The 25,331-nt window shown below is 39.2% G+C and overlaps 1 protein-coding gene across 1 annotated transcript in view; it reads left to right on the plus strand.

Moving 5' to 3' along the window:
* The window catches only part of LOC139943946 (uncharacterized), a 44,377-nt gene extending 19,644 nt beyond the window's left edge, over window positions 1–24,733 (plus strand). The window contains exons 22-45 of the mRNA XM_071940853.1: window positions 336–473; window positions 1,230–1,366; window positions 1,693–1,804; window positions 2,533–2,663; window positions 3,064–3,220; window positions 3,825–3,940; window positions 4,468–4,596; window positions 5,546–5,657; window positions 6,554–6,706; window positions 7,258–7,484; window positions 8,753–8,906; window positions 9,394–9,492; window positions 9,686–9,757; window positions 10,597–10,842; window positions 11,812–12,081; window positions 12,679–12,870; window positions 13,481–13,582; window positions 14,670–14,885; window positions 15,303–15,403; window positions 17,065–17,214; window positions 18,296–18,449; window positions 19,432–19,602; window positions 20,715–20,845; window positions 22,127–24,733. Of these exons, the coding sequence (XP_071796954.1) occupies window positions 336–473; window positions 1,230–1,366; window positions 1,693–1,804; window positions 2,533–2,663; window positions 3,064–3,220; window positions 3,825–3,940; window positions 4,468–4,596; window positions 5,546–5,657; window positions 6,554–6,706; window positions 7,258–7,484; window positions 8,753–8,906; window positions 9,394–9,492; window positions 9,686–9,757; window positions 10,597–10,842; window positions 11,812–12,081; window positions 12,679–12,870; window positions 13,481–13,582; window positions 14,670–14,885; window positions 15,303–15,403; window positions 17,065–17,214; window positions 18,296–18,449; window positions 19,432–19,602; window positions 20,715–20,803 (3,428 nt within the window). The 3' untranslated portion in view covers window positions 20,804–20,845; window positions 22,127–24,733. The remainder of the gene's footprint in view (window positions 1–335; window positions 474–1,229; window positions 1,367–1,692; window positions 1,805–2,532; window positions 2,664–3,063; window positions 3,221–3,824; window positions 3,941–4,467; window positions 4,597–5,545; window positions 5,658–6,553; window positions 6,707–7,257; window positions 7,485–8,752; window positions 8,907–9,393; window positions 9,493–9,685; window positions 9,758–10,596; window positions 10,843–11,811; window positions 12,082–12,678; window positions 12,871–13,480; window positions 13,583–14,669; window positions 14,886–15,302; window positions 15,404–17,064; window positions 17,215–18,295; window positions 18,450–19,431; window positions 19,603–20,714; window positions 20,846–22,126) is intronic.
* Window positions 24,734–25,331: the final 598 nt, after the last annotated feature.

Consider the following 25,331-nt stretch of genomic DNA (forward strand, 5'->3'; position numbering starts at 1 on the left):
GCAGAAAAACAAGCGCAAGCAAAAAGTGTATTTCATAAATGATTGAGAAGACTTTACAGTGTGTGTGTGTTTACACAATTGGTTTGCATTATCATAATTATAATAATCAGTAAGACTAATAAAGTGCATTTCCAAAGATACATTGCGCTGCTAAAGAATGCTCCCCTGACTTTATTGTGAACTTTTTCGCCTGGATTTTCGGTTCTTTTTTTTATAGAAAACTTGCACAGTGCCCTCTCGTTGTTTCTTCTTGTTATATATTCATCTTATTATGGGCAAAATTGTGCTGTTGGGCTAGTAATAAAGAATTACAAGTTTAAAAATGACTTTTACAGAGCAATTGATACTGGGGAGCAAAACCTTTACACAACCAGTGACCGTCACATCTGGGCATATCATCTTCAAGGGACTCATCAACGGGCATAACATGACGGAAGACTTCCTCGACAAATACTCCGATCAAACTATCACAGGTAACGAACCAATCAAAGGTAGTCTTTTTGTCACAATCAAAGTAATAATTTTAGTCTTATAAATGTGCTCCCATTGTGTCCAAATCCCCCTTGCCTCCAGAATGTAGTTGTATTGTTTTGAATTCCCCTCTGTTTCTTTTTTAATTTTGTGTCCACTGATTCCCCTCCCCCCCTCTATTTAATGCTGTTTTCCCAATTCCTTTTTGTCTTTTTAAAGGCAGTGGACACTATTGGTAATTGTCAAAGACTAGCCTTCACTGTTGGTGTATCTCAAAATATGCATAAAATAACTAACCTGTGAAAATTTGAGCTCAATCGGGCATCAAAGTTGCAAGATAATAATGAAAGAAGAAAACACCCTTGTCACACAAAGTTGTGTGCATTTAGATGGTTGATTTCGAGACCTCAAGTTCTAAACCTGAGGTCTCGAAATCAAATTCGTGGAAAATTACTTCTTTCTCAAAAACTATGGCACTTCAGAGGGAGCCGTTTCTCAAGTAAACAGTGTCCACTGCCTTTAACTCAAGTAATATTTTTGATAGCAAATTTTATATATTGTATATAATTTTGTTGTACTACAGCTGTGATGGCTTATTAGTATTATTAAGTCAATAAACCTTTTATCTATCTATCTATCTATCTATCTATCTATCTATCTATCTATCTATCTATCTATCTATCTATCTGCAATTTTCCACTTGCAGGCGACACCTATTGACAATTTTGTGTTTGTTTTTATGAACGTCTTCTGTTTAGGATCGAAGACCTTCGTTGATGGCTTTTCTGCCAATGCTGGTCTCAACGTGACTGGATTGATCGCTGGAATTGATCTGATGGCTCTGTACTTGAACTCTCTTCTTCAATCAAGAGAGGCTCACCTTAGAGGTCAAAGGGTAAATACTCTATTAACCTCTTAGGTAAAACTGTCAAAGGTCAGTGCCGAGTCGTGGCGACAATTCAGGTTAAAGGGGATGATCAAACCCAAATTTAAACAGGGAATATCAATGGCACAGATCAAAAGTGGAAATGCAAGACATGTGTCTGAATGTATGGGTTTGGCAGTGGCTAGGGCAGGATGCAAACAAACTTTTTGTTCAACCAAAAACTATTAAAGTTTAACCTAGTTGGTTCCCCGTGTGGTTTATAAATTCATAAATATTTGGAAGGTGAGATATTTTGTGTGTGAACAATTTCTGCCATTCTGTTGTTTTTTGTGTAGACATTTCTAGGTGATATTAACATCATTGGTTCTGTGGAGGTTGCTGGTACAGTGGATGGCATTGACATAGATACCGATGTACTCACAGTCAACGGCAATCAAATAGTTGCCGGTAAGTCTCAGAAGAGCTGAATTTGTAAAAGCTCTTGATCGCAGAATTCTAAGAATGTACAATAGAATTTGAAAATATAGAATTAGATGTGGCAAACTGCTACCAACCAAAAGGTAAAAGTGCAAACAAATAGTCTATGGCCTGACGTTTTACCCCTAGCTAAGTCTTTCTCAAAGGCTACAAAGAAAGACTCTTAGATAAGATAAGATAAGATAAGAACTTTAAACTGGCCTCGATTCAAACAGGACAGACAAAAACACTAAACATTTTATAACAATAAACAGATTGATTAAAAATATTGATCAAGAATATCAGATTTAAAAATATGTTTCCAGTTTGGATTAAAAATTTGCACAGCAGTAATTATATACAGGGTTACAGAAAGACTCTGTTAGGGTCCAAAACATCATCATCATCAATTGTCGCAGGCTACTGCCCATAGACGCAACAACCGTATGTCCACTTCTCCGGGGTTAGGTTGCTCGTTCAGGGGTGATTTTGCCGCAGTTAGTTCAGCCACGCTGAGGCCACTCCACCTGGTGAGGCTGTCGATCCAGCGGAGTTTTGGTCTTCTAACCAACGGGCGGCGTCCAGGTGGGATTCCTTTAAGCACTGCTGCTGCAAGACCACCCTGCCCCGTACTGCATGACGTCAGGTCATTAGATGTTTTTTGCACAATAAATTTTGGAGAGTACATTCACCATTCTGTTTTCCCTGGTGACTTGCAGGTATTAAGATGTTCCAAAGTCTTGTGGCCGACAACGCTACAGTTGATGGGAATGTGAATGTAGAGGCCTTAGTCAACGGACGGAATTGGACAGAGTTTGTCGAGACGAGAGTGGATCTGACATCCGATCAGGTATGTATAAATAAGCAGTCGTAAGTAAAATCTGTGAGAAATAACTTCACATTGTAATTTTCATGTCATTTCATTTATTCATTCTGGTTGTGATGCCAGGGATTCGTAGAGGGTCACATTTTATAACCGTACCAGCCAAGAACCAATGGACAAAAAAAAAACAAGAATGAAGTTTCAGTTTTAGATGTGGGAGGAAAATCTCAGAGAATAATTTCAAGGAAAAAAACAGAGAATTATTCAAGGGAAATATATCTTGTAGAAAAATAACTGAGCGCTTTGAGGTGCCCATGGGGAGTAGATAAGCACTATAAGAACTGTGTATAACTGTTATCCAAATTAGTTCCAACAGGAATCCAGGAATGGTTCTTAAGATATTTCCTTTTTCTATCTCATTTATCAGGACATATACGTCAACCACAGCATTACGGCCAGTAGTGTTACTGTCAATGATGTAGACATCATAGGGTTAGTCAACAGTGTGAATCTAACAGCCCTGGTACCTACCATCATGAGCAAGACCAAGGAACAGACCATCACGGGAGACAAAATATTCGCTGGTAACAAACTCAATTTTATTTCATTTCATTTTTATTTCAATTTCATTTTTGTTTCATTTTCGTTTCATGATGCAACTAACTTCAAGTGAATCACCTGTTTTTTTACATGGTCACCCTAAAATGCAAACAGTTATAGACTTTTTGTAAGATCAGAAATTAGAGGGGAACAGTTTCTCTATGACTTGACGCCTCTTTTTGCGGGCTACCATACTTGAGCGTGCATAGAGTGGATCAACAACAGGCCTAATTATATTGTGCTATATACTGACATTTAAATTAACTCAACCAGGGCTGAAAAAAAAATGGCGTGGTAAGATTGATCACCGCTTGGAACGAGGTTGGAACCATCCAGTTTCCTAACTAAGAGGCCGTTTCAGAAACAGCTATGGCTAGATCAGTGCGTCTGCCAGTGTTGAAGAATAGGCAGACGCACTCGATTAAGCCACAGCTGTAGCCAAAGTCGCCATTTTGTACACGGCTAAGGTGAATTACATCTGTGTGTAAGCTTTTCGCTCCAAATTTCAGAAACTTTTTTTCATTTTTTTCAAATGTAGAGTCAGATAAAATTAACTTGAATGCCGCCATTGCTCCATCTTTTCTTCAGAGGTTATTGTTCACGGTAACGTGACGTTGGGCGGATACATCAATGGAGTAGATTTAGACCAGTTTGTGTTGAGAGCTATGCTCCTCAATGGACCTCAGACAGTCACCGGGTCAAAGGTCAGTACCTCATTGAATATTCATAAGGCAAAGTCTTGCCCAGATAAGGTCCAGCCTTGTTGATTAATGTTAGCAAGTGCTACAAGTGTACTACTTGAATGACAGTGGAAGGTTTTTCCACCCAGGGATATAAATGGGTACCTGTGAGGGTAGAGGTTGATATTGTGAATGGGAAAGCCTTCGGAGCACCCCGGCAGCTCGGGGCTGTACACTCCCCAAGGAGCTCAGAAAGATTAATAAGGGATGTTATTGGCCCAATGAAATGACCAGGGCACTAATGGAAAGCGCATTGAGACTGTTATTGTGAAATGCGCTATATAAGAATTTGTTATGCTGATTGGCTGGCAGAGGGTACTAGCATGGTTACGTGACAGAATTAGGGTTGTGCGGGGGTCATGGATCAATTGCTGCAAACTCTTTCTGGACTTATGCAGTCAATATTCGTCAAATGCCTTGGCAGGAGTTTTAATGCAAGGTATCAGTTTTATATTTGTTAATGGAGTAAATGTATTCTTTTGTTGTAACAGACATTTGCAAACCAAACAGGGCTTTTAGAGAGCTTGGAACTAACAGGACTTCTGGATGGTGTGGATCTGGACTTCTTCATGTCAGATATCATATATTCTGACAAACTGACTAAAATTCTTGGCACCAAGGTAAGAGTGTAGATACAATATTTGTACCCTTCATTCATACACATAGGCCAGCCCTACTGGACAGAGCATGTGCTCATAGACACTAGTGTCAAGACTAAGACTCAAACCCACACTCTGCTGATCAGAAACACCAGGGCCCAAAGATTTGGCGCTTGCAGAAGCAGGGAATGATACGCTTTAAAGGCAGTGGACACTATTGGTAATTGTCAAAGACTAGCCTTCACAGTTGGTGTATCTCAACATATGCATAAAATAACAAACCTGTAAAAATTTGAGCTCAATTGGTCATTGAACTTGCGAGATAATAATGAAAGAAAAAAACACTCTTGTCACACGAAAGTTGTGTGCGTCATAGACGGTTGATTTCAAGATCTCAAGTTCTAAATCTGAGGTCTCGAAATCAAATTCGTGGAAAATTACTCCTTTCTCGAAAACTATGGCACTTCAGACGGAGCCGTTAAAAATGCTAATAATTATTTTGAGTAATTACCAATAGTGTCCACTGCCTTTAATGTCAAGCGTATAACACGAGTTAGCAGGAATTTTGGCTTGTGTGCATGCTTACTCCATTTTGCTAGGCATTCTTCACTTACACAGCTTGCGCAGAAAAACTTGTCGTTTGCCCGGAGATCGTGAGTGAAGAATTCGGCAGTAAACAGAGCCATGAAATTTGGCCCAGAGCTTGAGTTTGGTGCAAGACTGTTTGGCCACAATACTCCAATCACTGAGGTCAATGAAGAGCCATCGTTGCTTGGCCACAATACTCCAATCACTGAGGTCAATGAAGAGCCATCGTTGGCTGAGAGTCCTGTGCAGCGCCCACACGTGTGCGAGTTTCCATTGTTTGACGTCAAAGATGAGGCCAATGCAAAGGGGTCTATTTACACATATTGTATGATGAAGACATTGACTTGTTAATATATCATAAACTGTTTCCTTTGTATTTTAGACCTTTTCAGATGGATTATACGCTGAGCAAGATGTGGTTGTGATCGGTACAGTGGATGGAATTGACTTGAGCACAGAGGTCATGACCCTGAATACGGCTCAGAATCTCACAGGTAACAACATTTCAGGATTGATATTTTTAAACAGTTAACTCCTTGATGTAGCATCAATGGCCAATTTCATAGAGCTGCTTATAAGCCTCAAAAATAGCTAAACACAACACCGGAATATAAATATCATCCAAAATACCATCTCACACACACTGTCTAGATTGGGCAATCAATGGCTCAGTGGTTTCTCTTCCTGCCTTTCACCTCTATGGTCCCAGGTTCAAATCCCATCTCAGACCAGGGGCCAATTTCATAGAGCTGCTTAAGCAAAAAAATTTGCTTAAGCAAAAAATTCATTGCTTAGTAAAATCAGATTACCGGCCAAGACTCCACTCAATTGTAATGCTAAGTAAACAACAGCTTAATACTAGTCATAAGCAATGTATATGGCAGGAAATTTTGGCCAGTAACATGTTTAAAATAAGCAAGCTATTTTCGTGCTTAAAAAAATTTGCTTAAGCACGAAAAATAGCTTGCTTATTTAACACATGTTACTGGCCAAAATGTCATGCCATATACATTGATTGTGACTGGTATTTAGCTGTTGTTTACTTAGAATAACAATTGAGTAGAGTCTTAACCGGTAATCTGATTTTACTAAGCATGAATTTTTTTGCTCTATGAAATTGGGCCCAGAGCCTAGCATGTGTCTTGGGTTTTCAGTCCCTACCTGACTGTGTGGGTTTACCCTCTTTTGGGCTTTCTCCCACGTCTAAAACTGAATTGTTTTCATTGTCTTCTTAACAAAAGTTTGTTTGATGTTTCCATTAGGATGCTTTGCCGACTATATAATTTAGATTCAGATTTGTTGATAGTTTCCTGTTTTATTTTTGCTTGGCAGAAATTTGTCTGCTTAACAGATTTATGAAACTTGTATTTCTCTCTTCTCGTCTCTTCAGGTTCTTGGACTGTCACTAAGAACATCATGTCCACGGCACCAGATACCATAGTAACGGGTCTCATCAATGGCATCGATATCGTTTATCTCAACAACTCCATTGTGAAGACGATCGGTTCCCAGTTTATCAGCTCACCACTGGTGTTTGTTGAAAGTATGTATAAATTAAAGAAACTGTTTTTGAGAAAGTTCTACGGAGTGTAGTTTTTGTGAATTTTTTCACTTGTTGCTTATGTTTTCGATTGTTAAACAAAATTCTGTAAATTTTGCAATTTTGTTTTGTTTTTTAGCACTTTGCACATTTTACCTCTGCTTTAGAATTGGGAAGGTCAAGTTTTGTGACAAAAAGTGAAAATCACAGAGCACTTTTTATAAGAGAGTCGTGTAAATCCGTTCAATCCGTAAATTTCTCCCAAAAAAAAGGATTATTTCTACCATCATTAATACCTTTAAACCATGCAAGTTTACAATAAATCTGTGGAGTTTTGTGCCACACAAAAAGTACCCTTTAAAAGACACTACAGTGTCAGGGCAAATAAAACCCAAATATTTGTTATCCACATTTTGTGGCCGTACGATGACCTCCCCTTCGGCTTGGTCCTTTATCCCACGGCCACAACCCTGCCGGGTTTAAAAGAACTTTAAAAATCTTTTTCCATGTTCCCTTAACAACATTCTGCATGTATTGGGCAAATTTCCATTCAGATCTGACTTCAATGGCGGACATTACAGTCACTGGTCTCGTGGACGGAGTCGACATCTCAGAACTGCGGCTCAAAGCAGTCATGCTGTATGAGCCCTTTGACCTCCGGGGGAATTTGACCTTTACTGAAGGCGTGACCTTTGATGGTTATATGGAAGTGACTGGACTGATATATGGGTTGAATCTCTCCGGTTGGTACGAAGATGTCGTCTTACTCCACACAAATGAGGTATTGTATAACGCCTAACAGGGTTTTAGGGTATTCTGTATTTTTGTAATTTTTAATGTTTTAGATTCGCAAACCAAACTGAATTTTACTTTATTTGTGTATATATATATATATATATATATATATATGAGACTAAAACAGGCTATTGACTATCCACTTTCCCCTTTTCCCCATAGATATTTCCTTTTTCAGCCTGCCTCATTCACCAATTAATTACTTTTTCTCCCCCTTCCCATCCCTTGATTTTGTCCTGCGTGTTTCCATCTTATTGTTGTCAAAACAGTCCCTTCCCTCCACCCCCTTGTCTCCCTATTCATTGTTTATGTTTCACTTCACTGCTTTTGTTACACTAAAGCACTATCCACATGACAGCAATTTAACTAGGGTCCCATGCTTAATTTTAGCATGGTTATAAAATGAAGCAACGTTTGACAAGATTTTGCAAGAGAACTTGGACAGTAGAACAAGTTGTTGTCCTTTCGCATGAGGTACATTTTGTAAAATTTAACGCGTGGAAGGGGCTTTAAAAAGACCTGTCACCCCATAAGTGTTGATGTACCATCTTCCCAGCACCTTCATTTATAATGTATTAATAAAGCGCCAAATTGCCAAAAGATACAAGGGGATGAAGAAAGAAGGAAAACAAGACAGTACAAAAACGCTGTCAATCAGCTACAGACCAACTTCACTCATTCATTCACATTCTCCTATCAGGAAGGTACCGTTCTCTCTCTACTCGCACAAACCGGTTCAGACTATCTTTTTTACCAAGTGCTATTCATCTTTTTAACTCACTTTTTATAAGGTAACTTAGTAGTAGTTGTTGTTTTCCATTTTAATCAGTGATGGTGAGTTTTTGATAACGTTTCTCTCTTTGTAAAACTTGAACTAGCCTATTTGTTGCTTATATTAATTTTTGTAATTAATTCTGTGTTTTTAAAATGTAATGTTTGTTTGTTTTTCTATAAGTATCAAATTTGAATCTTTTAGTGCACACATGGAAAGCAATTTTCACTTTTTACTTGTAATCTGTGATGAAATAAATAAATTGAATTGGATTGAATTGAATTGACCAGGGGACAAGGTGGGTCTTGAGAGTCTGTTTGAAGGCTGGGACACTGTTGCAGCTCTAGGTTTGGATAGGTAAACTATTCCATAATCGGGAAGCAGCACTTAGGATTTGTGTGCTATTATAAGAACCTTTTATCACTAATATTACAAAAAACCTTTGGCGATTCAAAGTAAACTTTATTTTGGATACTTCTCAGGCTATTTTAGGCAGCAAGACCTTTGTGAGTAACCTAACCATTGTTGGTGATTTCTCTGTGACTGGGGATATTGAAGCAGATACAGTCTTCGGAAGAAACTTTGATGACTTTGTCTCCGATGCTGTGAATCTCACTGGGAATGTTACAATCACAGGTTCGGAATTACATTTAAAGTTTGTTTGTTTGTTTATTTGTTGGGGTGTTGGAGTGTTTGCAACAGGCCACAACAACATTTTGCAATTTCTCTGTTTTGTCTCTAAACAATTTCTACAGGCCCGGAATAAACTGCAAGTCTGCCGTGCATCACATTAAAAACAAACAAAAAAACAATCGAACAAGCCCATTTTTTTCTCTTTGAAATCAAATCATACGTACAATCTATTCCAAAAGCTTCGTTATCGGACACGCACAATTTATTTTGTGTACCGGTACTTAAAAAGTATAATTATTAATATTCTTATCTTTCTGTATAAATGAGTATTATAAATGTATGAGATTATTATTATTATTAAGAAACGGCTGTGCAAAATAAGCTCAGCAACCACCAAAATCATTGCAGGCAGTTGAGTGACATGGTTTGTGTTATGCTGTTACTTTTTTTTTTGTATGTCTAAAAGTTTAACTTTGGGTGTTTATCACAGGATCAAAAACTCTAGCAGGGACTCTGACTGCTGAAAGAACTGTGCTGGTAATGCAAACTGTGGATGGCATTTATATTGAGGACATAGTCACAAAGGACGGTAGGTACCAGACCAGTTTATTCATGCACCATCTTGAATTATTATGCAGCCTACTCTGAGTTTCTTACTGAGGCTAATTTGTCCATGTCAAATTTGCTGTACTACTCTATGAGGCCCAAACTGAGGCTTGTATCTCAGGCAGTCTGGTGCCTTGATTGTATGAATATAGTTCTTGGTTTGTTTTCTTCAACAGGATATCAGGTGATAACGGGAATCAAGACGTTCACCCAAACGGTTACCTCCAATAAACATATCACAGTTACAGGTTTGTAGACAAACTCGTACTCCATCGATCATTCTTCCGTCTGAATTATTCATTCAAAGCCATTGGACCCTTTCGGTACAAAAAAAAAAAAAAGGTTCACAGATTTACAAATAACTTACAGGGTTTACAGAAGGCAATGGTGAAAGACTTCTCTTGAAATAATATTCCATGAAATGCTTTACTTTTTGAGAAAACAGTAAAACAATATAAATTCTCGTTAGCGAGAATTACGGATTTATTTTAAACACATGTCATGACACGGCGAAACGCGCGGATACAAGGGTGGGTTTTCCCGTTATTTTCTCCCGACTCCGATGACCGATTGAGCCTAAATTTTCACAGGTTTGTTATTTGATATAGAAGTTGTGATACACGAAGTGTGGGCCTTGGACAATACTGTTTACCGAAAGGGTCCAATGACTTTAATACTATAGTTGGCAATTTAATACTACTGTATAATTGCCAAATTGAGTAGACCTAAACAAAAGGACCTTACCACAAACTAAAAAATAAAAGTACAATAGAATATAAACCAGAAAATTAGGAGGAGCTAGAAGGCACCCCAATGGTTCTTTAAAAGGAGTCAATGGTTCTTCATAAATTTTCTGCGAACAACTGTAGACAGACTCATGGATTCCTGGCTTATTAGTGAGCTTCAAGAGGAATCCTAGATAACTAGAGATATTCATTCATTCATTGATGGTGGGGTGAAAAACCTCCAGGGCGTTATTAACTACACTACGGCAGAGTAAGTTCTTTAATTGGCCTCGGAGATTCGATTGCTCTAGTCATCGTCAGGAGATGTATTATTTTTATGTTCGTATTTCTTCCTACAACAGAGTTAGTGAATGGATTTGACATCTCCGATATTTACGCTAGGAGCTTCAAGCTCGGTATCTTCCAGAACATCACGGCCATCAAGAAGTTTGTTCAGGACCTCCAGACTGATACCATTATTATCCATGGCTTAGTGGATGGGGTAGACTTAGACCAGGAAGCAGTGACGCTGAACACCAGTCAGACCCTACAGGGTGCGATCTTCTTCAATTCCATTACGACCACTAATGGCGATCTGACAGTCACAGGTAATTAGTTCATGATAACTATAAAGCATATGACTAAGCCCTTGCCCCCAAAACTATTGCCAAGCAATGCATGGAAAATTGCCACTACTGGAGGCTTTGAACAGTTCGCGTGCGCACGTTTAGTCGAACCGCGACTAGCAATGTACATGCTCAGTGATGCACTCACTGGAATGAATTTTATGGAAGTTTAGTCAATTCCAATACGACCATGAATGGCGATCTACAGTCACAGGTAATGGTTCATGATTATTATAAAGCTTATGAGCTACCCCTTGCAAAGCAATTCACACAAAATTGCAAGTACAGGAGGCTTTGAACAAGTTCGAGTGCGCACGTTTAGTCGAACCGCGATTGACCACTGACTAGCAATGTACATGCTCAGTGACGCACTCACTGGAATGACTTGTATGGAAGTTTAGTCAATTCCATTACAACCATGATTGGCGATCTGACAGTCAGGGGTAATAGTTCATGATTATTATACAGGCATTATTCTTCCTACTTTCTGTCTGTTTCCAATTTCTTTTGCCCTTGGATAAATCAGAAAATGGTAAGACCTGAAAAGCCTACATCATATGTACATGTACATGTACATGTAGGTCAGCCCTTGTATATGTTGTACTCAATGAAATGATCCTACTTTTTTCTGAGGACTAAATATCGTTCCTGATTATAAAGTTTATGAGCTACATGTAGCCCTTGCGCCAGAAATGCTTGCAAAGCAATGTCCAGAAGATTGCAAATACATGATTAGGCTTAGTGTCATTCTAGCTACCTGAGGGCAGAGATGGTCCTGTGATTGATTATACGTGTAGCTTAGTAGCGCATACATCCTGTATACTATCGGGGAGCTCAGATGGTTTAAGGGGTAATAATGTTGGAAGCGCTTTGAGACGCCCCTTTGAGTGTGTAAAGCACTATATAAAAATCCATTATTAAAAGGAATTTTTACAATTTTGTTCTACCCAGGTACCGTTGGTGGAGTTACCCTCTCGGACCTCATGCAGGACCGAGCAACTCTCTCTGGGGACGAGGCTGTCCTTGGTCAACTGACCTTTCAGGGTCATGTGACCTTCAGTCAGAATGTGTCTGCCGCCCTCTTTGATGGGATTTCATTGTCGGGGTTGTGGAAACTGCATAAGGAGCTGCGGGATCGGGTCTGGAGCGATATTGGGAACTTGATGCTGGTCGCAGGGGACCAGTGTAAAGCAATAGATAAACTGCAGGATTTATATTCTAGTAAGTAACCAGGGGTGGACCTTACAAAGAGTCCTCACTTGTCTTATCTCGAGTTACTTGCCTAACTTAGGAGTACCCTTAAGTTTTTAATATCTCCTAGAGTCCTAACTCTTTGAGAAATCGACCCCAGGGAACATAAACCGTCACTCTTTCCTGAGTATAAGCTATTTACAAGAGAATAATCTATTTACAAATAAAATTGTTGTTTTCTTTCTTGTTTTCTTGTTTTTTCCCATTTTTTTTTTTTTGTCAAAAGAGATTTTTACATGGTTGTACTCACAAGTTTACTAAGAGAATAAAAGGGTAGCAAAGAGTTCTTATACTGCCATTTAAAACCGGCAGGGTTGTGGCTGTGCGATAAAGGCCAGAGCCGAAAGCAACGAGAAACGGCTTGCTCCAAGACTAGTGCGTAGTATGCATCTAAATGTATCCGAAAGCAACCGGTTAAAAACAGCTCAAGCTGGTGTGTATCAACCGTTCAAACACCCCCATGTGACGCGCTCTCCACCAATAGGAATAGCGAAACTGTCTGAGGTATTAATGAATATTTATTTATAGTTTCCTCTTATTATCATTTCTGTTGTCCTATACTTTCAGATGCTCTAGTCATGTTGACTCACGTTTCTGAGATACAAGAGATTGGTTTCCGAGTTGAGAGCTTTGAAGCATTTTTATTGGACGGGGTTCAACATCTGGCTCTAGCCATCAACGCGGACAATGTCCACAACCTGTGTGTGGATAGCTACATCTACGTGTGGAATAGCACGACCTATACATTCCAGGAAAAAGGTTTGTACACTGCTAAAAAATTGTATTCTTGAAACAAGAAAAACATCTTATTTTTAGAATATATTTCTTGTGTCACTCCATAGAAAGGAGTGACGTAAGAAATATTTTCTTTAAAAAAAAATGTTTTTCTTAGATAAGAATCCTTTTCGGAATTTTGTTTACAATGTTTGGCATGCCATGGTTGAGAGGCTTAGCACAACAAGCTATGCCATGCAGAAATTGCAGGGCCTCAAAAATGGCTGAAAGAGTCTAAACCAAAACGAGAAATGAAAATAATATATGGATTTTTAAGACCAACATTCTGAAATACATTACTCATGGCATTCCAACAATAATTGACAATAGATGTACAATGATTAAAACTCAAAAACAAAAAATGATGAGGACTAGACATGCTACATGTAGATGCAGTGTAAAGAGCAGTATCTTTAGTTCTACTATGAAAGTTTCCAGAGAAACCATGTTCCAGAATCTGTTAGTTAAGATCCCATGTCTAGTAATTTGAACCTTTGAGTTTGATGACCGTTTAGGCAGTTGTTAAGAATTGTAGGCTGTTTAGTAGGCTGTTAAGAATTGTGTCAATTTCATTTGTTTGTTTTACTTTTTGTAGCTGCGTTCCCTTCAAACGGAGCATATCGCTGGCATGCATTTGTGAGTGGAGAGACGCAATATCTTGCTTTGGCAAATGAGGGCATCAATCCGTGCTATGGAGGTAAGAGTTAGAAGCTTTACTCCGACATTGTTAAGGAGTACATTACCTTCATATCTCTAAAAAGTTTTGGATTCACTCCTTATCCTTTTGTAAAGTTGTTCGTGTGCAAAAACACCTGCGTTGTCCTTTTTTGGTGGTGACAACTGCAAAAAGCTGTTATAAGTTTTTTTAATATAATGTTTGTTTAGGTAGTCAGATATAGTTTTCTTGAGTATGACTGGGGTGTCGTAGTTGAGCGGATAAGAGCACCGAACTCAAGCTCTAGTGCTTTTGTTCAGCAGAGTGTGGGTTCGAATCCAGGTTGTGACACTTGTGTCCCTGAGCGTGACACTTAACTATAATTGCTTCTCTCCACCCAGGGGTAAATGGGTACCTGTGAGGGCAGAGATGGTTCTTGTGATTGGTTTAGCCATGTAGCGCATATAATTGTCGCACAGGCTGTATACTCCCCAGGGAGCTGAGATGGTTTAAGGAATGATTTAAGGCCCAGTGACCAGGGGTAATAATGTCGGAAGCGCTTTGAGACACCCCGTGAAAAAGCGCTATATAAAAACCGTGTATTATTATTATTATTATTATTATTATTCATTTCATAGGAAAATATTTCACACAAAAAAGAGTTCTAGTATTGAACTTCACAACCAGTAAGCTTTAAGACGAAAATGAAATAATGATGTTTTTATTCGGACCAATCCTGTATCCGTTCAAGCAATAAACGTTTGGTCATCACTCTTAAAATTATCGGCAATGAAAATCTTTGGTTAGAAGCCTACAGCATTTAATATAAAGCATGTTGAGAAACATTTACTTTGAAGTAATGTGGTTACCTTAAAAGATAACAGATTTTATGCCTTACAATTTGAATCTGAGAAACTAGAAGGTATCGCCTCCAGGGATTATTCTTCCTGAGTGAAGATATTTGCTCCCGATTTTCGTCAATTTAAAAAAAAAATGCGACCACCTTTTGAAACAAAATTTTCAGTTTTATTGTGTACATCTACGTTTATGTAGAATTAAAACAATCAAGTGGTTAAAAAAAAAAAATGTATACTTTGCCTTTAATGCATTTTTTTCCTCCTCTACACAGAATCCAATGTGACAAACGGGATCTTTTACTACGACGGCAATCAGTTTGTAGAGCTACAGCGATTGGATGCCATGGAGACCAGAGAGATTGATACAACGCATATCGGGACCAAGCTCTACCTCGTTCAGGCTAACGCTAAAACCACCACTGAATCCTACCTATATCTACAGGGAAACGACGGTCTCTTCCATGGAGTACAAAACTTTACCCTTGGAGGTAAGAACAAATATACATGTATAATAATTTAGGTTTTTACCCATATACACCGATGTGTGTTAGCACTGTATACTCGGTACTTTCCCGAGTTTTGTGAAAAAAATCACAGGCATATTACTCAGGTGGGATTCAAACCCACGACCTTTGCAATTCTAGGGCAGTGTCATACCAGACCACCGAGATTGCCTGGTAGCTAGAGGCAGTTTGAATTATTGTTAAAGAAAATAATTATTCTTTATCCCCGATGCAAATTTAACATCTATTAAATCATTTGCAGTACCTGCTGCTAAAACATGGCGCTTGATACAGTTGTTTTTAGCGCACCATTATCTGTCTACAAAAGAATTCTCAGCCAAAAGTGGGTCCATACCTCTCCTTAACTCTTTTTTGCATGTGTTTCTACTTGATTCCATCTAGGAGCTACTTCCGTTGAGTTTGTTCACATTGAGAATGATACGTTCCTTGTGTTTGCTGCAATCGATCCGGACCAAAGTCCCATCTTTATCTACAACCATCAGGTAAGACTGATATGCAATGTATGTAGCTTTGAATTTGTCTATTCCTTTGTTAAAGGCAGTGGACACTATTGGTAATTACTCAAAATAATTATCAGCATAAAACCTCACTTGGTAACGAGTAATGGGGAGAGGTTGATAGTATAAAACATTGTGAGAAACGGCTCCCTCTGAAGTGACGTAGTTTTCGAGAAAGAAGTGATTTTCCACGAATTTGATTTCGAGACCTCAAGTTTAGAACTTGAGGTCTCGAAATCAACCATCTAAACGCACACAACTTCGTGTGACAAGGGTGTTTTTTCTTTCATTATTATCTCGCAACTTCGACGACCAATTGAGCTCAAATTTTCACAGGTTTGTTATTTCATGCATATGTTGAGATACACCAAGTGAGAAGACTGGTCTTTGACAATTACCAACAGCATCCAATGTCTTTAACCATTTGGAAAAACAGTTTGTTTTAACCATAGAGCTATATATATAGACTAGAGAGCTAACACCACGTTATACACGTAGTAACGAAGGTTTTGAAGCTGTGTGGGCACATCCATGTTTATGTACAAACCAATACAAAAGCTTGAAATTTTGTACAGCAATTGTACGGCTATTTGCATGATAGTGCATTTGTTCTTTTTTATGTGCCATCGAAGCAAAAAAATGCAGTTAATGTGAACGCACAATCTGCTGATCAGCGCACAAACTGAGAGCGTCATGTGCGTCATGATTAAAAGGCGCCTTTACTTTTTTAAGTACAGCAATCAAGTCGAAGTTACGGTATCACGGACGTACGCGAGGGGACAGTTGCGTACGTAAGCGCACACGCCGAATGTAAAATAATCGCGGCAATGTGTGTTCTCTTAAAATTCCGATTTCACGCAACACATCAAACATGTCTGCGCCCAGGGTGGCTTCAAAACGCAGAGCAAGTTAGCGCTCTAGTCAATATATATAGCTTTATGGTTTTAACAAAAAGGCTGCCAGATTCAACTGAAATCCATTTACAATTAAAAAGTCTACAAAGAGGTTATTGCTCTGAGTTTATCGGTTTCCCTTGATTTCCTTTTTTTTAATCCTTGAGAGACTATTATTTTTATGTATGATCGACACAAAACGTCCAAACATATAAACGCCAAGCAGGCAACAGCCAATCTCTCCCGACATTGGTTTATTATCTATGATTATGAATTGCACAAATCAAGATATTGTGAATAAGTAACTAGACAAAAATACATATTCTAGTCTTTGTGAAATTCGAACCTACAACCTTGTGATTACAAGTCCTGCAGTGATGGTCTAGTGGTACAAGACAACTGCTCTAGAAAACCTGGGTTCTGGGTTTGAATCCCTCTGGCATAGTATGGCCCATTCACCACAGAAGTGTAGATTGTAGATACGATTGTGAAGATTTTTACAGCACTAGGCTGGCAGGCAATCCAAAGGTTTTTTTAAACACAGTATCAAACTCTACCTTTACATGTTCACAGGTACCCATTTATACTCCTGGGTGAAGAGAAGCAATTATGGTAAAGTATCTTGCTCTAGGACACAATTGTCATGACTGGGACCTAAACCCACACCCTGATGACTTAACCACCAGAACTTGAATTTTAAATCGCTTGGCCACCGTACGTTTTATCAGAACTTTTTTGTAATCTTTCATACAGAGCGGCCTGTTTGACCTTCATCAGTCTGTACCAACAAGCTATGCAGCATCAGTAGAGATCTACAATCACCAGGGCAATGTGGGAGTGATATTTGCCAACCACGCCCAGCGATTAGCCAACAATAAAATATCCTACAATGTTCCAGTCACAGTAAGTTAAACATCAGTCTAAAGATCCATTGCACAACGTGCAGTGCGCACACACATGCAACTCCTGTCTGCCGTTTTTTGTTGTGTCAAAATGTGCACAAAAGGACTCCCATACAAAGGCAGAAATGGTAAATGTGTTCTGTTGGGAGGTGCGTAAACATTTGTACCATCTTTTTGTGCACGTTTGACACCCAAACTGGCGGACAGGAGTTGCGCGTGCAAGTGCGCTGCCTGTAGTGAACTGGGTCCATCATTTTCCTCTGAACTCTCCTAAAGAAATACACAGTAAGACTGCAAGACACTTCAATACAACTGCTTCTCTTCACCCACGGGTATAAATGGGTACCTGCGAGAGAAGAGGCTGTGTTTGAAAAAACCTTTGGAAAGCCATCGCAGCCCAGGGGTGGATTTCACAAAGAGTTAAGACTAGTCTTATCTCTAGTTAGGACGCATTACTAGTCCTAACTTAGGACTAGCCGTACGTTTTTCATATCTCCTAAGACTAGTCCTAAGTTAGGACTAGTCCTAACTCTTTGTGAAATCGACCCCAGGGCTGTACACTCCACAGGGAGCTGAGAGTGATAACAGGAATGTTATTATCCCAATGACCAGGGGTGCTAATGTAAAGCGCATTTATATGCAGGCCTTGAACTTTGCTCTTGAAGGGGCACAGCAATTTTCCTCTGGTGAGAGGCACTTCTATGGAGAAAGTTTAAAATTTGTATTTGAACTTTGCAAAGGTCACCACAGCAAAAGCACAGAGCACCACAGCTATTGCTGTGGATGCCGTGAGTAATTTACATTCTACCATACTTTTGATACTTTTACATCGTCTGTCCGTCTGTCCGTCTGTCTTGTCTTTATGTTCTTCCCGACAAGGGAACTCGGCAAACTCCCTTTAGGGGATATAAACGCAAAGCTGGCAACAGCCAATCTCTCAGACACAAAAATTGTACACAAAAATGACTAAGAACATTAAAATGATATAAAAAGATAATAGCAGCGAATTAAGGCCAAACATTTTAAGCCAAACTAAAGGTTTATTTTCTTATTTTAAGTTTGTCTACTTTCCCATGTTGTAGGTGTACCATTGGTCCAATTCGAGCGGTTCTTTCGTGCTTTTTGAGACGATAGATTTCACTGGTGCAGTGGATGTGGATGCATTCCATGTGGGTCCAGACCTGTACCTTGTTATCGTTAGTGAATTCGAGCAGCTGGAACTCTTCAGACTTGAAGGTAGTGTAAGATTTTGATCACTCAAAACCCTATATTTCATTTCATTTTGATTCATGTATTCTGGTTGTGAAGCCAAGGACTCTCGGAAAAGCAAACTTAATCACTGTACTAGCAAAGAATCCAATGGAGAGAGAAGGCATGGAAGGAAGTTTCAGTTTTAGATGTGGGAGGAAAACCCCAGATTGTACTAGCCTAGTACTTTAAAAACTATGAGGTTTGTTACATTATCAGCTTATGGAGACAATAGTGGAACGAACCTCATACTATCTTAGTTCTATGAGTACTAGCCAAGAACCCAGTGGAGAGAAGGCAAGGAAGGAAGTTTCAGTTTTAGATGTGGGAGGGAAAATCCCTTAGTATTATCCAGGAATATCCCAAGTAGTCGGGCAGGGACTGAAAACCCAATCCATATAGTACCCCGGTGTGATGCGATCTGGGGTCCCAGAGGTGGAAGGCTTGGAAAGATACGCCAACCTGACAACCTTCAAAAAGAAATGGGTACTGAGTATACAGTGCTTTACATACCCCCACAAGTTTACTAGATAATCTCTAAGGGAATAAAAGAGTAGTGACTCGGTCTTAAACATCCGTTTAAAACCGGCAGGGTCGTGGTTGGGCGATAAAGGCCCGAGGTCCTTTTTATCAAACGGCCACGACCCTGCAAGGTTTTAAACGGACGCTACTATTTTATTTCCATTCATAAATGCCCTTTTTTTTAAAGCGTGATAAAATTGGAAAATCTGTAACAATTTCTGTCTCAGCTCTCTCCCCTTCGGGAAGGGTCAAAATTACGTTGACGCTCAAGGGTTGTGCGTATGCTCATTATTCGTAAAATGAAGTCACTCCCGCGTCACACCTATGTTTAATCACATTTTATTGTGTTCACAATCATCAGTTTAAGCACCCCCTCTAGACCAATCAGAATGGATAAACTGTCCCGGGTATTTATGAATTATGATCCAATGTGCTTCTTCATCTACAGGTGTGGTGGGTTTTAGTCATATACTCTCCCTAGCTAGCTATGGTGTCGTTTCTGTGGAGGTGTTTGAGATGCCAGATCTACCCCAAGTTGAGAATCTTTTCTTTGCGGTGGGCGTTAATCCACCCAGCGAGGACACTGTTTTCTCAAGAATTCTCCAAGGAAAGCAGCTAGGTAAGTGTTTGTAGATAGGTATTCCAAAATGCATGGTACAGCATGCAAGGGCACTTTGTCATTGAGGCATAACAATGGACCCTTTTCATGAAATAGGCTAAGTACATTCAGGCATGCGTACAGACCCTATTGGTTGGGAAACGCCATAGAGTTGTGCACTAAGCAGATGCACAATCCCGTCTGCGTCACGTCACCATTAGTTGTGTACCAAACAGCGCAATGTTCCCTCATTTGCCAACCAAACTGTTAGTGCGCACGCGCTATGTACAGTTTACATATTTCATGAAAAGGGCCCATTACATAACAATTAAAATTTATGAGGCGCTTTTCAATCAAGATCATAGTGCACTTTAAAAGCAATTAACATGACAAAAAGGTGAGTCTTTTAAACTTTATGAAACTTAGATAGAGTAACAGATTCCCTAAAGGTCGTAGGGAGAATGTGCCAGATCATTGGCCCAGCTACACTGAAAGCTTTTTGACCTACAACTGTTTGTTCAGGGAACATTCAAGCGAGTGATGTCAAGTGTGGACCGAAGAAATCTTTGTAAAGTGCAATGTGACATTAAGTGGAGATGTACGAGGAATGGTTTTGTACAAGCATTTTAAAACAAGAGCAAAATTCAAAATGGACTCATTCTCTAATTGGTAGCCAATGAAGTTCCCTAATTGATGGGGTAATATGTTCTCTCAAGACTAGCGCCAAGCATACGCGCACTTATGTCAGACTTTATTTGTCGGACCTTCATTGCATTGTGATTGGTCAATATGCAATGGGGCGGAGCTTAATGGATCGGTCTATTCATATAACGTGGCCCCAAATAAAGGGAGATTGCCAAAGGCACATTATGCTTAAAGGCACTGGGCCGATTTCACAAAGCAATAAGGTTCATCGCAAGACAAATTTTCAGTATCACCATAGTGATTTGTATTGTGACGTCACACTTTACTAAGCAACTGCGATTGATTTGCAGTTACGATCAATCTTCAGATCTTTATGAAATCGGCCCCTGGACACGTTCGGTAATTACTCAAAATATATATTAGCATAAAAACTATGAGCAATGGAGAGCTTATGATATCATACAATTTCCCCTTTCTTTTTGTTTCAGGGGATAGTGTGAAGTATATAAGAGGACTGTGCAAGTTCGATGCTGAAGATTTATTCCATGGTGATCCAAGCCTCTTAGATGTGGTTTAAGTCTTGGAACCGAAAGAGATGCACATGTACAGCATGTACAGTGTGAGTAAAATTCCTCTGGAAGCAGACATGTTTTTAGGCTGCCTCTTCTCAGGGCCTAATTCTGTCAAGCTGTTCAAGGATTGGGTACCTTTTGAAAAAAAAAACACAATTTCCACAGATTTACCTGAAACTTACACAGTTTGAAGATGGTGATAGTAGAAGGCTTCCCTTAAAATATTACTTGCTGAGGTGCTATAGTTGTTGAGAAATGAGTAAAGTGAAAACAAGTTTTACTGGCTAAAATAAACACGTCTCACTGAGAATTTTTTGTGTGTGACTTGTTCTACTCATTTCTCAAAAACTACAGCACCTCAGAAAGTAATATTTTACGGGAAGCTTTCTACCGTCATTATCTTCAAACCGTGTAAACTTAATGTAAATCTGTTGACATTGTGTTGTGTCCTACAATAAGTAACCAAACCCTTTAAGCAAACAATACTGCTTGACAAATTTCCTTGCTAAGCAAAAATTTAGTGGGGCTCAGTCACAACATTGTAAACTTAATGGAATGTTGGGTTGGTATCCTTTATTTGCTAAGCAATACTTTTCTGTTCTTAGGAAGGGGGGGGGTGATTCCTGGCTCTGCAGCAGTTACAGGTTGCATGGCTTCTGACTGATACCCCTGAAGGCAGACAGTGGTAGAGCACTGGTTCAAATCCTGCTCTAGTAAATTGTTCTTTGTTCAAACCAAAATTATTTAAAATTTACCCAATCAGTTTCCCTTGTGGTTTATAACTTGATATTACAAATGCATGTTGTTAGACATGTTTTATACAGGGCATTGTTAGGGTTAACTCCCACTTTGGAAGTGTAGTGGCCGGTTAGGAGCACCAAATTCAAACTGTGGTGTTTCTGATCAGCAGAGTGTTGGTGTGACTCCAAGCCGTGACACTTGTGTCCTTAAGCAAGGCAAGACACTTAACCATTGCTTTGTCCTACAGGTGGGACGTAAAGCTGTTGGTCCTGTGTGTTGTGTGAAGCATGTAAAAGAACCCAGTGCACTTGTCTAAGAAGGGGTTTGCCCCGGTGTTCCTGGTTATGGCTGCTGAATGCACTGTAGCACTTTGTAAACCCTTATAACATGTACATGTACAAGGTGCTACATAATTGGGTCTCAACATTCATAACTTCAACAACCTATTCTGTAAAAATGTATACTAACCGCCTTGAGTACCTTGTTGTTAGATACATGCGCTATAAGACTTAAATTTTATTTTTAAGTTTATTACTTTGGGAAAACTCATTTAATGTAAACTTATGTGTTTTTGTTTTTTTCCTTAGAGCTACATGTATATGGACATTGGGAACGGTGAAAATAGTGATTCGATGAATAACTCATGACGAATGACGATGGTATTTTTCGATGGAAGTGTAAGATTCTTAGTTTCATTTAAAGTTTATCTGGAAGTAATGTAAAAAAAAATGTTTAGTTCATCAATGTATCTTTTTATCAAACGGTAATGCCATGTCCAAGGCTTGTCTATATGGGTGCAAAAAAACAGGGTACAATTTCATAGAGCTGCTAAGCACAAGAATTTGCTTAGCATGAAATGTTTGCCTTGATAAAAACAGGATTTCCCAACCTACATTGTAATTTCTACGTGATTTTCAAGATAAGCATACAACGCCTGAAAACCAGTAACTATAGGAAATGGAAATTCGGTTGTAATCCTGCTTTCATCATGGAAGAAATTTCCATGCTAAGCAGATTTTCGTGCTTAGCAGCTCTATGAAGTTGGGCCCTGGTCGACATCATGTCTCAAACTGCATATGGTGACAGCCTTCTTTAAAATATTATCAGCTGGTAAAGTTGAATAAGTAACTCCCATCCAGTGCCTAGTAGCCTCTAGTTTCTTTATTGGTGTGAACACAAGCCAGTCAGACATCATTAGTTTGGAAAGCTGAATAAGTAACTGCCACCCAGTGCCTAGTAGCCTCTGGTTTCTTTATTGGTGTGAACATAAGCTAGTCAGACATCATTAGTTTGGAAAGCTGAGTAAAGAACTTCTACCCAGTGCACTGCAGCCTCGGCGTGAGCTAAATGGTACGGGCAAATATGTGATTCTTTGTACTGGGCTAGGAGGCCTTAAGCAACCCTCTTTCCAAGAGTCTACAGTTTGTGCATGTGATGGATGCATGGCTTATGTTGCACCCTTACACAATCTGGCACACTCGCATCACCCTTAATGCTGAATAAGGAACTCACACCCAGTACACAGTAGCCTTGTTCCTTTATTGGTGTAACCACTAGCCAGGCAGGCAGGCAGAGAGGCATGATGTACATGTACACAAACTGCACATTGCAACAGAAAGCTTTGTCAGTTCGGAACGTTGAATAAGGAACTCAAACCCAGTACACAGTAGCCTTGTTTCTTTATTGTTGTAACCACTAGCCAGGCAGGCAGGCAGGCAGGGAGGGATTACATGTATGTACACAAACTGCACATGGCAACAGCCTTCTCAATTCGGAAAGTCAAATAAGAACTCGCATCCAGTGCACAGTAGCCTTGCTTTTATTACCACATGCGAGGCAGGCATTAAGTATTATATAAAGTCTTGTTACATTTACATGTAGTTGAGAAAGCTGAATAAGGAACTCCTACCCAGCGCCCTTGGGAGGGGGAATCTGTAAGTGGCCTTAGACGAATGCTCTACACGAGAGTGTGCAGTTTTTGCTTGTGATGCGAGCCTGGCTTGTGGTTACACCAACATATAAGCTTGTGCACTCACAACACCCTTGTATAAAACACTGTTAGTTTGGGGAAGTTGAAAATGGATTATCCACCCAGTCCAAGGTAACCTCAATGTGAATAGGGACAGCCGTAATTTCTTTTAGCAGACTTCGCTGGGCTCTTAACTCAAGTGCGCCAGGTTGTGTATCGGTGTAACCACAAACCATGCATCATGTGCACAAACTGCACTACGTGTACAAACTGCACTACATTTCCATCAATTTAAAATATTGTCTGTTCAGACAGCCTACTATTAAGGGGAACTCTGAATCAGTGGGTATTAGCCTGGACACCAGCTGGCTAGGGAAATTCGTAATGTCTTCAGCCAACCTCGGATAGAGTAGGCAGCCTTGGACCAGGCTAAGCAAATTGTATTGTTTTGTAAGTTTGCTATGGGATTGGCTGCACTTACTGAGGGTACGAAATTCACCTATCTTTAAGAGTGGCAATACCAGAGAAAGATGGGGGGGGGGACACCTTGCAGCATATTTTTCCATTTAAATGAACTCTGTATACATGTATTGAGGGGATAGAGTTTAAAGTATACATAGTAAATAGTAATAACCTTTTATAATATATACAGCATCAAATGTTTTTATACAGAAATTATATGCAGATAAATTGTTCGTTGATTATATATCATGTTGAATAACTAAAACTATTAAAAAATTTATGAAGAAAAAAATTAATTTATTTAGGATAATTTTTCTTGGTTCTTTGCACCTGAATATGTATGTTAGAGTGTAAGATTGCGCAGTTTGTAAAGCATGTTATACTTTTTTCTTGGCACTTTAAGTGTAATCAAGAAGTAACTAAAAATAATTGTTGTAAACTTGCAGTTACAACCATGTTTTAAATCTCTTTTGTAGGCGTTGGCTCTAAAAAAGACCCGGTGTGGTTTTTAATGTTCAAACAAAGTACTCTGCTCGTCTTCATGAGAAGAGCTTTTCTTCTGAAGTCGAGCAGAGTATACTGTTCGAAACGCTGAGACCACACCGGCTCCCTTCAGAGCCGACACTCCCACAAAAGAGATTTGGTGTGTCCTGACCGAGCAGTCTAAGTGTAGCACTCTCCTTGAAAATGGCTGTCGAGTCCAGACTTGTGAGTTGAGCGATATGTCATAAAAAAACTATGAAAAACAAAATGAAAAAAATACATGGTACCTGCAAGTTTACTTACTTCTTCTTTTTCACATCATGAAAAGCTTTTAAAAAAGCACTTAAAGTGTAATTATTTTGCACCTTATGTTATTTGCTCAAATTAAATTATTTATTGAATCTTTTGCACGTCAATCTTGCTCTGATTTGTGTCATTTATTTTGGGTTTTCCTTATGTAACAACTTGCACATATGCCTCCTTAAATGCACTGGACACCTTTGGTAGTTGTCAAAGACCCGTATTTTCACTAGGTGTATCCAAACACATGCATAAAATAACAAACCCGTACAAATTTGGGTTCAATTAGTCATAGAATCTGCAAGAAATGATGAAAGAAAACCCATCCTTGTTGCACAACTTTGTGTGCTACATTTATCAGATGCATAATAAAAGGCTTCAATCCTGAAGTCTTTGATTGAGAAATTACCTTTATTTTAAAAACTATGTTACTTCAGAGGGAGCCGTTTCTCACAATGTTTCTATACTATCAACAGCTCTCCATTGCTCGTAACCAAGTAAGTTTTTATGCTAACAATTAGTTTCAATAATTACCAGTAGTGTCTCGTGCCTTTAAATGAAATGGTGGACAGTCACAT

This window comes from Asterias amurensis, chromosome 11 (genome assembly GCF_032118995.1).
Source record: "Asterias amurensis chromosome 11, ASM3211899v1".
Lineage (NCBI taxonomy): Eukaryota > Metazoa > Echinodermata > Asteroidea > Forcipulatida > Asteriidae > Asterias > Asterias amurensis.